This window comes from Mobula birostris, chromosome 32, assembly GCF_030028105.1.
Source record: "Mobula birostris isolate sMobBir1 chromosome 32, sMobBir1.hap1, whole genome shotgun sequence".
In the NCBI taxonomy this organism is placed as follows: domain Eukaryota; kingdom Metazoa; phylum Chordata; class Chondrichthyes; order Myliobatiformes; family Myliobatidae; genus Mobula; species Mobula birostris.
In genome coordinates, this window is record NC_092401.1 from 7,206,609 (window position 1) to 7,219,970 (window position 13,362).

Consider the following 13,362-nt stretch of genomic DNA (forward strand, 5'->3'; position numbering starts at 1 on the left):
TTCTGACATGTCGGTCCATCACCTTGCCCTGTGCCAAGATGAAGCTACCCTTAGGGTGGAGGAGCAATACCTTATATTCGGTCTGGGTACCCTCCAACCTGATGGCATGAATATCGACCTCCTTCTGGTGAACTTCTCCTTCCACCCCCTCCTCTACTCCTCACCCTGACCTTTTACTTCTTCTCACCTGCATGTTACAACCCCCAGGTCCTCTCCTCCTTCCCTTTCTCCTGTTGTCCTCTTATCAGATTCCTCCTTCTCCAGCCCTTGACCTTTCCCACCCACCTGGCTTCACCTATCACCTTCCAGCTAGCCTCCTTCCCCTCGCCCCACCTTTTTATCCTGGCATCTCCCCCTTTCTCCTCAGACCTGATGAAGGGCCTCAGCCCAAAACATTGACCGTTTGTTCATTTCCGTAGATGCTACCTGACCTGCTGGGTTCTTCCACCATTTTGTGTGTGTTGCTCTGGATTTCCGGCATCTGCAGACTTTCTTCTGTTTGTGATACCATCTGGGAGTCTCTTTCAAATCCACAGAAATCAAGGTAAACTTATTATCAAAGTACATTACCATATTGTGCATTGAGATTGATTTTCCTGTTGTCATGTCCGGAAAAAAAAAATAGAATTTTACTAAAAATGATACATAAACAAAGACTGACAAACAAGCAATGTGTGAAAGAAGACAAACTATGCAAATAAAAATAATACTGACTTAACCCTCGGGCTCGGCCAGCACGCGTTCGTCCAGGGGAAAGCAACTTCTGGTCCCACCAGACTGAGAAATCTCGTTTGTGTGCATGCTGCGTGATGTGTTGCCTGGTTACACATTGCACCGCAAATTATCAAACAGTACACAATATGCGATTAACCGATCGATCTTTATAATTCTTAATTTGACTATATGGTTAGTAAAGACACATAAAAAAAGAAAAGGGCCCATTGTCATGAAACAGCCTGTTGCGCTTCATTGGAGCTCACTGTTTGTTCATTTGTTCCCGTCGACCTCCAAGCATAGCCGGCCCTCGGACCTTCCCTCCTCAGTCCACTCCGTCCGGTGGTCTTCCGACTCTCTCCATTCGCACCCTCTCTCTCCATTGCTCCCCGGCTCCCAGACACACAAGAAAGAACAACATTTCTCCCATTGGATAGTCCCTGCATTCCAAAGCTCCGTTATCTCTAGTCATAACCCAAACATTGCTGCTACAGAGAAACCATTATCTTAACAGTGGAACATTACATAGAAGTCATTACATTAGCCTCAGCAGTGAAACCTCACAGCGTGTTACACTGAGAATATTAGTGGCATAGAGTCTTTGAAAATGAGTCTCCTGACTGTTTCCCTGGCTTCCTAGTCCTCTCTATGCTGCTCTTCTCCCTCACTTTCTTTCTGAAGCCCAGAGCCAGTCCCAAGGTGAGACCTGGTAGCTGTGCATCACATCCCTCCAACAGTATCCAAAGTAGTACACTTGTAATTGAGGGAACAGCCACGTGTGTTCCTGCACTGACTCCCTATTCCCTTTTCCCCTCCTGTCTCCTGCAACTTAGTTCTGATTGGAAAGCTCCAGAACCTGGACCTCTGTACCTCCCTCTGCAATTGGATTCTCGGCTTCCTAACCAGAAGACCACAATCTGTGCAGATTGGAAATAACATCTCTACGTCACTAACAATCAACACTGGCACACCTCAGTATTGTGTGCTTAGCCCACTGCTCTACTCTCTCTATACCCATGACTGTATGGCTAGGCGCAGCTCAAGTGCTGTCTATAAATTTGCTGATGATACAACCATTGTTGGCAGAACTTCAGATGGTGATGAGAGGGCATACAGGAGTGAGATAGATCAGCTGGTTGAGTGGTGTCACAGCGGCAACCTGGCACTCAACGTCAGAAAGACAAAAGAACTGATTGTGGACTTCAGGAATGATAAGAATGATACACCAGCATTCATACAGATATCAGAAGTGGAATAAGTGAACATTTTCAAGTTTTTAGGTGCCAAGATTTCTGAGGATATAACCTGGACCCAACATATTGATGCAGCTACATAGAAGGTACGACCGTGGCCATATTTCATTTGGGGTTTGGGTAGATTTTGTATGTCAGCAAAAACACTCGAAACTTTCTACAGATGTACTGTGGAGAGCATTCTGACTGGCTACATCATCGTCTGGCATGGGAGGGCTACTGCTCAGGATTGAAGTAAGCTGAAGAGAGTTGTAAACTTAGTCAGCTCCATCTTGGGACATTAGCCTCTGTAGTATCCAGGACACCTTCAAGGAATGATGTCTCAGCAAAGTGGCATCCATCATTAAGGACCCCCATCACCCAGGTCATGCCTTGTTCTCATTACTACCATCAGGAAGGAGGTACAGAAGCCTTAAAGCACATACTCAGTGATTCAGGAACAGTTTCTTCCTCTCTGCCATCCGATTTCTGAATAGACTTTGAATATCACCTCACTATTTTTTAATTTCTATTTTTGAAGTAGTTAATTGAATTTAATTATTTAATTTGTATATAAACTTACGGTAATTCACAGTTTTGTTCCCTGTTATTATGTAGTGCATTGTACTGTTGCTGCAAATTCAACAAATTTCATGACATATGCTGGTAATATTAAACCCTGATTCTGATTGTCTCTCTGTAACTCCTGTCTATTAATCCCTCAGCCTCCCTAGTGATCTGGAGTTCATCCAGCTCCAGTTCCCAAACATGGTCTGTAAGAAACTGCAACTATATGCACCTCCTGCAGGTGTAGTTATCAGGGACACTGGAGGTTTCCTTGACTTCCCACATCCCACAAGAGGAACTCACCTCTGCTGAACAAAAAGGAAAGGAAGAGAACTTTCAGAAACCTAACACCTAGCCTCTACCTTTTCATGCAGGAGACTCTTGACACAAAGGCTCAGCTCCTATTCTAAAAATGATCACTCCAACAATAGCCACTCTCAACTCCAGCCTCCTTCCACTGGTCACTCTCAATTAACTAGTTATCCAATCAATGATGTTGTTCCTCTGGTATTGCCCTGCCACCAGGAAATGAATGGAGTCCCAAATCTCAACTCTTTACATCTCTTGCCACTAGCTCCACAATTTCTGCCTCTTGTTCCAAGTTTTGGCTCCCGCTGCCTGGAAAGGAATAAGGTCCCAAGACTCACCTCTTCGTGCCTCCCACCACTTGCTCAATGTTCAGCATCCTGGTCTCTGTTTTGACCTAAAACATTCAATAAACATTTCACCTGGCACACATCACATTCTTCCCAATAGTCAATAATAGGTCCCAAACCTACACCATCCAGTGAACTTTATTAACTTTCATTCTTCCATTGCTGTTTATGTCTAGAAGACAGTCATTCCACACCACATGGCTTTTGTAACTCTCTGGCTGGACACCAAATTGAATTGGCTATTTGAATCACTGTATGATGACAAGGAGAGACAATAATGTTTTACTATTCTTTTTAGACCTTGCATGGAGACTCACCATGTTGCTCAGCTAAGATTTACAAAGCACAGGCAAAGATTTCATTTTTCTTTATTGAGATACAGCGCAGAATAGGCCCTTCCGGCCTTTCGAGCTGTGTTGCCTAGCAACCCCTGATTTAACCTTAGACAAATCATGGGACAATTTACAATGATCAGTTAACCTACTCACCAGTACGTCTTTGGTCTGTGGGAGGAAACCAGAGCACCTAGAGGAAACCAACATGGTCACAGGGAGAACATACAAATTCTTTACTGGCAATTGTGGGAATTGAACCCAGGTCACTGGTATGGTAAAGCATTGTGCTAATAACTAAGCTACCATGCCACCCCATTTATTATCAATACTTTATACTTTATTGTTGCCAAACAATTGGTACTAGAATGTACAATCATCACAGCGATATTTGATTCTGCGCTTCACACTCCCTGGATTACAAATATTAAATATTAGAGATATTAAAAATTAGTAAATATTAAAAATGTAAATTATAAATCATAAATAGAAAATAGAAAAATGGGAAGTAAGGTAGTGCAAAAAAACCGAGAGGCAGGTCTGGATATTTGGAGGGTACGGCCCAGATCCGGATCAGGATCCATTCAGCAGTCTTATCGCAGTTGGAAAGAAGCTGTTCCCAAATCTGGCCGTACGAGTCTTCAAGCTCCTGAGCCTTCTCCTGCAGGGAAGAGGGACGAAAAGTGTGTTGGCTGGCTGGGTCGTGGCCTTGATTGGTTGGTTGGTTTAGAGCCAAAGCACAGGGTGTATTAACTCGTTTCAGCAGCTTGAAGGAGTCATGGAATCATACAGCATGGAAACAAGTCCTTAGCTTCAACTCATCCATGCCAACTAAGTACTGATCTAAGCTTGTCCCATTCGTCATTGTTTAGCATGCTTCCCTTTAAGCCTTTCCTATCCATGTAGCTGTCCAAGTGTCTTTGAAACACTGTTAACGTACCTGCTTCAGTCGCTTCATCCGGCAGGTCAGATGAAGCACGAGTTTGGGAGAAAAAGTTGTCCCTCAGGTTCCTATTATATCTCTCCCTAAACCTATACCCTCCAGTTGTTGATTTTCCAAACCTACTAAGGTCATTGCCCTTTCTATTCCCCTCATGATTTTATACATCTCTGTAAGATCACTCCACACTCTCCCATGTTCCAACCTACCCACCCTCTCTCCATAACTCAGTCCTTCACGTCTCGGCAATACAGTATCCTCATAAATCTCTTCTGCATTCTTTCTGGCTCAAGTTCAAGTTCATTGTCACCGGTCTGTACATATAATACAACCTGACAAAACAACACTCCTCCGGAGCATGGTGAGCCACAAAGCACATACACCATTAATAAAATAGAATTCAAAATACAGGCAGCACCGGTAAAAAGTAAACAGCACGCTGACTTAGCGATAAGACCTTGGTGGAGGCAGGGTGTCCATTAGTATCAGAGCCTGAGGGAAGAAGCTGTTATCTAATCTGGCAGTCCTAGTCATTTATCTTCTGTACTTCCTACCTGACAGTAGTGGATCAAAGAGTTTGTAGGATGGGTGGCTGGGATCCTCAACAACTCTACGGACTCTTTGCCTGCAGTGTTCCTGGTACGTGTCACCGATAAGGGGGAGGGAGACCCCGGTGATTCTCTCAGCGGACTTAACTATCCATTGTAGGGTCTTGTGGTCCGATGCCTTGCAGCTTCCGTACCACACAATGATGCAGCCAGACAGAACACTCTCAACGGTGCTCCTGTAGAAAGTTGTTAGAATGGGGGCTGGGAGCCTTGCATGCCTCAACCTCCTCAGAAAGCGCGGGTGCTGTTTGTCCTTGTTGACTAATGAAGAAGTATTATCGGTCCAGGTTAGATCATCCATTATGTGCACACCAGGGAACTTTGTGCTCCTCACTCTCTCCACAGCAGAGCCCCATTGAGCTACAATGGAGAACGGTTGACAGGTCCCTTCCTGAAGTCCACAATCACCTCTTTTGTCTTGTCCATGCTGAGACTCAGGTTGATGGTTTTGCACCATCTGACAAGCCTCTCTACCTCCTCTCTGTGTGCTGACTCACCATTGTTGCTAATGAGGCCAACCACTGTTGTATCATCAGCGAACTTGATGATGCAACCTGGATGAACCTGGCAGCGCAGTCGCAGGTCAGCAGCGTGAACAGCAGCGGGCTGAGCACACAGCCCTGGGGGGCAGCAGTACTCAGCATGACGGATGTTGCTGCTCACTCAAACTGACTGGGGTCTTTCCATTAAGACCTAGTTACTGAGGGGAGTATTGAGTCCCATTGAGGACAGTTTACCCACCAGCCTCTGACGGATGATCGTGTTAAATGGCAAGCTGAAGGTGGGATAGGACAGAGTGGAGGGCTGAGGCTATGTGAATTGGAAAGGGTTCAATGTAGCTGAAAGGTAGTATTTTATATGCTCCATTACCAACCGCTCAAACCAGGTATCGACCAGGTATGTTGTTTGGCCCCACAGCTTTGTTTGGGTTGGCCCTGGCTGGGATCCTTTCCACCCCTGCTGTGGCCAGAGAGGGTGCCTGTTCCTCAGGATGGAGGGGGCTTTCCTTGATGTCACATCGTTCAGTGCATCAAATCGTGCGTAGAGGCATTCAGCCTACGAGGAAGGGAGGTGTCACTGTTGTTGACCACAGAGTAGACTTGTAATCTGTTATGGTTTGAATACTCTTAATGATATCAAGATGGTGCTGGCAATATACTGTAACATTTTGTGGGCAACTCACAAGATTAGAAGTTATTCTACTCTTTTGGATTTCAATAACTGCAACTCACAGCCTGTAATTTCCCCATGGGCAGTGTACTTTTGAACCGTCTGTGCAGTCTGACATTTTCGCAGTCTCCTGAATGATTCAGCAAACTGAACTCTCGAGAATATGGGTACGGCGATCTCCACAGGGGCCGTTGCTGGGGCAGACTTCAGGCCAAGTTGAAGCCTCGGGCTCGGACACGAGAATGAAAAATGGACTGACGTTCAGCCAAGTTAAGCACCGAGCCAGACTAAAGAGATTAGTGTTGAGGTGGAGGGCAGAGGATGAACTGGTGTTTAGCTCACTTGTCCGTGTTAGCCAAGGCCCCCACTTGATAACTCTATTTAAGCCCTTAGCATATTAGGAAATTTTAAATTCCCTACTATGAACCATTTCAGGCTGTATCAGTCTCCATGCTCTGATATTAAATTGACCCACTTGAACCGTTTATAACCACCCTTTATTCTCGCAAGTCTCTGCAATATTCCTGCATATTTGTTCCCCTAGTTCCACTTGGCTATTAGTGGGCCTGCAGTAAATCCCAAAAAAGTGATCGTCCCCTTCTTATTTCTCAGATCCACCCGTAAAGCCTCACTGGATGATCCCTCGGTAATTTCATTTCTGGCTACTGGAATAATGTTTTCCTTCATCAGAAATGCATCTCTGCCTCAATCCCGTGTATAGCACTTGAACTCTGGAACATTTAGCTACCAGTCCTATCCTTCCCCTAGCCATGTTTTTATAATGGATAGAATGCCCCAGTTACAGTATTTATGCCCTGAGTTCATTTTCCTTACCTGTTTAGCAACTTACATTGAAATAAATGCAATTTAATCCATCACTTTCATCTCTCTTTGCCTTGCTGATATCTGCCTTATCTACTGCATTTACTGTTGTCGAATTCTGTATTAACTTCCAGTCCCCCCGCTCCCAACCCTTTTGCCAAGGTGGTGCATTGGACCCCATCCCCTGCCAATCTAGTTTAGACCCTCCCTAGTATCTGTCCAAGTGATGTGACAATTTAAATTTCAGGCACTTTATAATTGCTTCTTGCTTATTTACAGTTGATGCTTTTATAATTTTTACTTGACCTAAGGCAGTAAGAATCTCAAAAGATGGTTAATGTTTTTGGCAGTGAAAATTCCTTCTGATGTAGAACACAGGCATTCCATTGGTAATGCTATGGTCCCATCTTTAGAGTTCAAAGAACAGTTTAACCTGCTCGTTGCCTCAATCAATCAAAGGCCATCAAAAATAGTAAGAAGTACCTACCTTTCTTTGCTTGAATGCTTGCTTAGTGTTGTAAAACCCAAACATATTAGATCCATTTTAGAAACTTTAGGTTGCTGACAGAGTTGTAGTTTGCTGTTGTTGTGTTTGTTACTGCATTTCAAAATATGGAGTTGCATTTGAGATACAGCTGGTGAGAAGACCTGGTTCTCGCATAATGGTGGAAAAAGGTGAATGAGAAACATTTTCTTTGGAGCTTATTTATTTTCTTGAATCAATACATTAAACGTTGTTAACCATTGGCTATAGAGATGGCAGCAGACTGCCAAGAATTCATTCAAATGTTTATTTGTCATATTTAAATTTAAGTAGCAAAAATTACTCAGCTATTTTTGTAATTTGATTTTTCTCTCCCACACTTTGGTCATTATCACATTGCCATTTATGGAATCTTGCAAATGGATAACCATACATCCTACATTGCAAATTGACTTTACTGACTGCAGAGTGCTTTGACACATCCTGAAGGTTATGCGAAAGGCATTTTAGAAAAATCTTTCCTTTTATGAAGCCAGCAATCTTGATCTTGTCTCTACCTGCCTAGATCAGTGGAGAAGAAATTCAGAACTTTTCTCTTGTTGACCAGTGGTATTAATATCAATTACTGACCATAGTTGTTTCCAACCTACGATGGGCTTTGACAGAAGTAAAGGATTAGACTTGAGACCTTTTGCATATCTCAGTCAAAAACAGAAACAGCACATGAACTTTCTACTCCATTTAGTGAGTGTGTTTGCAATTCTCTGATAGGTGCATGCAAATTGGGAATTTTAGTTTAGTTATCTGGAACACTATTGGCCAATTGTATCTATGTGAAAAACACCTGTCTTTGTGCAATTACAGATTTACAATTGTGCAAATACCTGACCTCCATTTGCAGAGAGAACTCCCAGAGGACATTTTATCCCAACCTACATTTTGCAAGCTTTGGAACCCCTTTCATGATCTATTTTGTTTTAAGATGTTAAGATAGACATCTAACTAGCTTAACTAATATGTAGGGTGGCATGGCAGCGTAACAATATTACAGTGCCAGTACCCAAGTTCAATTCCACCACTCACAGTAAGGAGAATGGAGCTCGTACGTTCTCCCTGTGACCACATGAGTTTCTTCCTATATTGCAAATAGAGTGGCTTACTAGATTATTATGTTAATTGGTGACATGGGTGTAATTAGGTGGGGTGTGTTCACTGGGCCAGAAGGTCCTGTTATTGTGCTGTACCTCTAAATCAGAGGTTACCAACCACTTTTTTTTAAAATGCCATAGAACCCCTACCATTAACTGTGGAGTCCATGGATCCCAGGTTGGGAACCCCTGCTCTAAATAAAATACAGAATCAAATAAAATAATCTGTTGATCAATAAAACTTTATTCACAAATCGTTTAAATTATTCACGTCTGCAGTAATCACAGTTGAAATAATGGTTGTCATGATATTTTTTACATTTAAAAATATTTAGGTATTTCATAGTCTTCCCTTGGCAGTGTCATAGCTGGAGCCAAAGCAGAATCGGTTGCCTTTTTATTTGAAAGCTGTAATCAATTCTACACCAGAACGAGATGCTGCAGTGCAATAGAATCTTCTGCATATAAAGAGTGACATGAATGGATCAGTCAGTCCTACTCATGCATCTCATAATTGTCATGAGGAATGATCAGGAAATTAAAGTGCTGCCATTCAGGTAACCTCAGAGTACTATATGCTACATAACACTTCCAGTAGTCATTGACTCTGCAAAAATACATCACTGAGAATATCACCTCTTTACTGCAAAATGCTTAGTGCAAGAAAGAGAATTGCTCAGTCCTAGAACAACATTAGTATTGGCTCAATGTGCCTCCATCTCATAGGAAATTTAACCAACTGCTGGAGAGCCAAGAGAAAAAAAAGACAGGAGCGTGCAAGTTGCAGGGGTTGGAGAATACGGCTTGCCACAGGGAAACGTAGGCAGTTTGATTGCTATCCAAGAACTCCTGCTGCAAATTTGCCCACTCCATGGAGCTGAGGTTGAAAAATATATGCCCTGGTCTTTTCTGGGCAAGCCAAGGTTTGGTTTACTTACTATGCTGTGTAGAGAAGTTTGTCTCCCAGAGTGTCATGTATTGTGTAATTGAGCCCAAACCTTGGCACGTTGGAGGATGGAAGGGAAAAAAGCTATTCAATATAAGCATTTGGCATTTATGATACTAGTTGAGAAACTTGCCCATTGCAAAATTGGACAAGAATTGCAGAACTTCCTGTCGAATCTAAAATAAGTAGCTGTAGCACTGTGTCAAACTGACACTTACAATTCACAGACCCATTTGCAGCCTGTGTTGTTATAGGTACATTGCCAGCCTTTGTGCTGATGTGATCTTTAAACAAATTTGACTGTACTTTGACATGTGAACATATAAATTGGGAACATTAATAGGCAACCTGGCCTCTCAAGGATACTCCACATTTAATGTCATAACTTATCCAGTTATAGCCTCACTACTGCATTTTTGTCCATCTTCAGCTTTAGAAGTTTAACTTGTTGAACCTTTCCTGACAGGATACCAAACTGCTAGTTTCAGGTATTAGCCTAGTATACTTTCTCTAAACTGATTTCAAAATATCAAGTTCCTTGATTAGATATGGAGAGCCTTACTAATATACAGTAAATGTTATCTCCTCAATAAATAAATACATAAATGAGACAAATTTTGCATTCAATTCTCCCAATAATAAACTATAAATTCTATATAAATTACTAATTACTTGCAGTACCTGCTGCTGGCCTTTTGGAAATCCTGCAGAAAGGACACCATGTTCCCTCTGCATTTTACCCACTCACCTTTCAGAAAATACATTTTTCACAATTTCAGGTCCCCCCAATATACTCCACAATGATCACCCAACAATATACTCCACTTGCTAGATCTTTATCGCTCACTTCAGGTTTTTAAGTCTTTTGGTATCCTTCTCATGTCACCTTCACAAGTTACTTTCCTACTCTGTCACATCAGCCAATCACATCTTACTAATTATGTGCACATAAATGTTATACAAATTACTTATTCACTTACATCTGGAAACCACCTCTTTCCTGCTTTCATCCAAGTCATTTATATACTTTTGTTAAAGAATGAGATTCTTCATCCCTTGACCAGGGGTTCCTAACAGTATTCATTTATCTAACACAGCGTGGAACAGACTCATCTGGCCCTTTGAGCCGCGCCGCCCGGCAATCCCCAAATTTAATCCCAGTCTATTCCCGGGACAATTTACAATGACCAATTAACCTACCTGGCCTGTGGCGGCGGGGAGAGCGTACAAACTCCCTGCAGGCAGCGGCGGGAATTGGTCGCGGGTTCTGCAAAGCCTTGCGCTAAACTCCCCGCTACCGCGTCGCCCACTCCTTTATGAAATGGACCTTTACCGTTACCAGGTTGGGAACCCTTGCATTATACCTTAAAATTTAAGAAACCCAGGCACACGTTTCGCGATATCTCGAATGAGATTGCTGGGAAATACTTCTTCATGCGTTTAACATCGTCCGTTCAGTTCGTTGTAATCAGTGCAATTTTGCATTTCGCTTCGAGGTCGTTTCCCCGACGGTGCAAGGAGAAGGAGCCCATGGTCACCGCGAGGCCAGCGAGATCCTCGTGGGAGACTGCGGTCCGTTCCCGGAAGAGAGGGTGGTGTGGAGGAGTTCGTGTCTGTGCAGTGAGGATCGGTCACATTGGGTGCTGCTGCACTCGGCTATCACAGCGCCGCAACAGCGAGGCTGCTCGTCGGCTTTGGTGAGGCACACCAGCCGCACAATGGTGTGGCGCATGTCTCTGTTGGTGAGGGTGTAAATGACAGGATTCAAGGCTGAATTGAACATGGCCAGTCCCAGGAAGTAATCGGCCACAGTAGAAATGCAAGAGCTTCTCACTATAAGGGAAACGTCCAGTAGCAGCACAGTGAATATCGGCAACCAGCAGACGATGAAACTGACCACCACGATGGTCAGGGTCTTCAGCAATGCCCGCGATTTCTTGCTCTTCTTGGATTCACCATTTCTCAGAGTGGCCATGTCGAGGGTGTTAGTCTTGACTTTACGGTATATACGAATGTACAATATAACTATGGAAAACAAGACGGCGATAAAGATGAGAATGCACACCAGGATGTAGTACTTAGAGTACAGCGGCAGTATTGTTGAGCAAAAGGGCAGGTTTCCAATGCAGTTCCAGCCCAGGATCGGGAGGCTCCCGAGGAACACCGAGAAGATCCAGTTCGCCCCCATAAACATCCGCGTTCGCCACTGCTTGTCGGCGTTGTACAACTGCATCCTCACCATCGTGACGTGCCTCTCCACCGCGATGGCCAGCAGGCTGAAGACCGACGCCGTGAGGGTGATGAAGACGCCGCCTTCTCTCAGGAACCACAGGAATGGTGTCAGTTTCAGGGTGTTGGCACCGGAGAGCAGAATGTTGACCACGTAGGTCACTCCTGCCAACAGGTCCGACAGAGTCAGGTTGGCGAGCAAGTAGAACATTGGCGTGTGGAATTTACTGTTCTTCCAGATGGCTGTGAGGACCAGCAGATTCTCCACTATTATAAACACGCAAACGATCAAAGATATGACAGCGTGAACCCTCAGACCTGCCTTGTATCTGCCCGGGGTTAGCTTCCCGGTGTAGTTATAATGTAAACTCACCGTCTCGTTGTTGAAATAATCCCCAAAGTACGAGCTCACACTTTCACTGACCCCCGCATCCATTCTTCCCGGTCCTTATGACCGATGTTCACCTCTGCCCTTCCTGAGTCTCCAGTCCCACCATGACCCTCAGAGCATATCGACGAGAACTTCCCGCAGGAGACCAGCAGCGGCTATTCCCGGGGCGCAGCGGCCTCGACCCGGTTGGTGCCACCGTCTACAATTAATGAAGTCGCAGGAACAGACTCCGGGGTCTGAGGCTCCGGTTAAGGCTGAAAACCCGACTGACAGTAGGAGCAACGCCGCTGCTTCCTGCACAGATGCTGCAGATGATACAGGCTCCAGCAGGTCGGAAGATCCAGCAAGATCACCTACGGTCTAGGGATCCACATTCACCCGATCTAATGAGAGAAAGCGAAAAGAGACAGAGTTAAACGAAACCCACCGAACACACTTAAATCCGCGAATAGAATATTTTTATTTTCTGGGGGATTCCATTTTAAGTGGCTGTATTCGTAAGTATTTGGTATACTGCTTAGATCAGGACGGAAAGTATGTGCAAGGGTCTGAGAAATTGGGAAGTGAGAGGCACAACAGTGCAGAGACAACGGCGGCAGAAACGGAGTCGGCAAACACTTACTGTAAGAGGTGGACATCTGCTGTTCGTTGTGCCAATGACGGGACGCTCGGCGGAGAGCGACTTACTCTCTAAATTGCCCCCTGGAGATTTAACCACTGCGCCGGATTGTTAGGGTTTAACTCTGCCGAAAGCGATCGCACTGTTCTGTGCCGTTGGGGCGGGACAGGAATAGTGGGAGGGATCGAAGCATTTCTCTCTTGGCAGTTACAGACAGACGGCAGCTAGACTAATTAAGGCTCAACCAGTTCAGAGAAGTGGAGGGCGTCCATTATTAAAACTAAAACAAGCGAAAGGAAAGCGGCAAGGCGGGGGTGGGTGGGAAGACTGAGGAGAAAAGTAATAAGTGAAAGAGAATCGAACAAACTTCAAACTGGGAAAGAGTATTCTGAATAACTATTGGAGAGTAGATAGCTCCAGAAGGGAGGATGAACGTAGGCAGGCAGTAACTATTGGAAGGTGCCAAAGGACGCTCAGTAGAATAATATGCAAAAAGTGTCATTT

General features: G+C 44.3%; 1 protein-coding gene across 1 annotated transcript; it reads right to left on the reverse strand.

Moving 5' to 3' along the window:
* Positions 1–7,792: 7,792 nt before the first annotated feature.
* LOC140191154 (sphingosine 1-phosphate receptor 1-like) lies at positions 7,793–13,129 on the reverse strand. The gene is made up of 2 exons (XM_072248282.1): positions 12,862–13,129; positions 7,793–12,622 (listed from the first exon to the last, which is right to left on the reverse strand). The coding sequence occupies exon 2, from the start codon at positions 12,282–12,284 to the stop codon at positions 11,154–11,156; it is 1,131 nt and encodes a 376-aa protein (XP_072104383.1). The 5' UTR covers positions 12,285–12,622; positions 12,862–13,129; the 3' UTR covers positions 7,793–11,153.
* Positions 13,130–13,362: the final 233 nt, after the last annotated feature.

What these genes read in the sequence shown, in the direction of transcription:
- LOC140191154 (XM_072248282.1), bottom strand. Translation starts at nt 12,284, where the DNA reads ATGGATGCGGGGGTCAGTGAAAGTGTGAGCTCGTACTTTGGGGATTAT.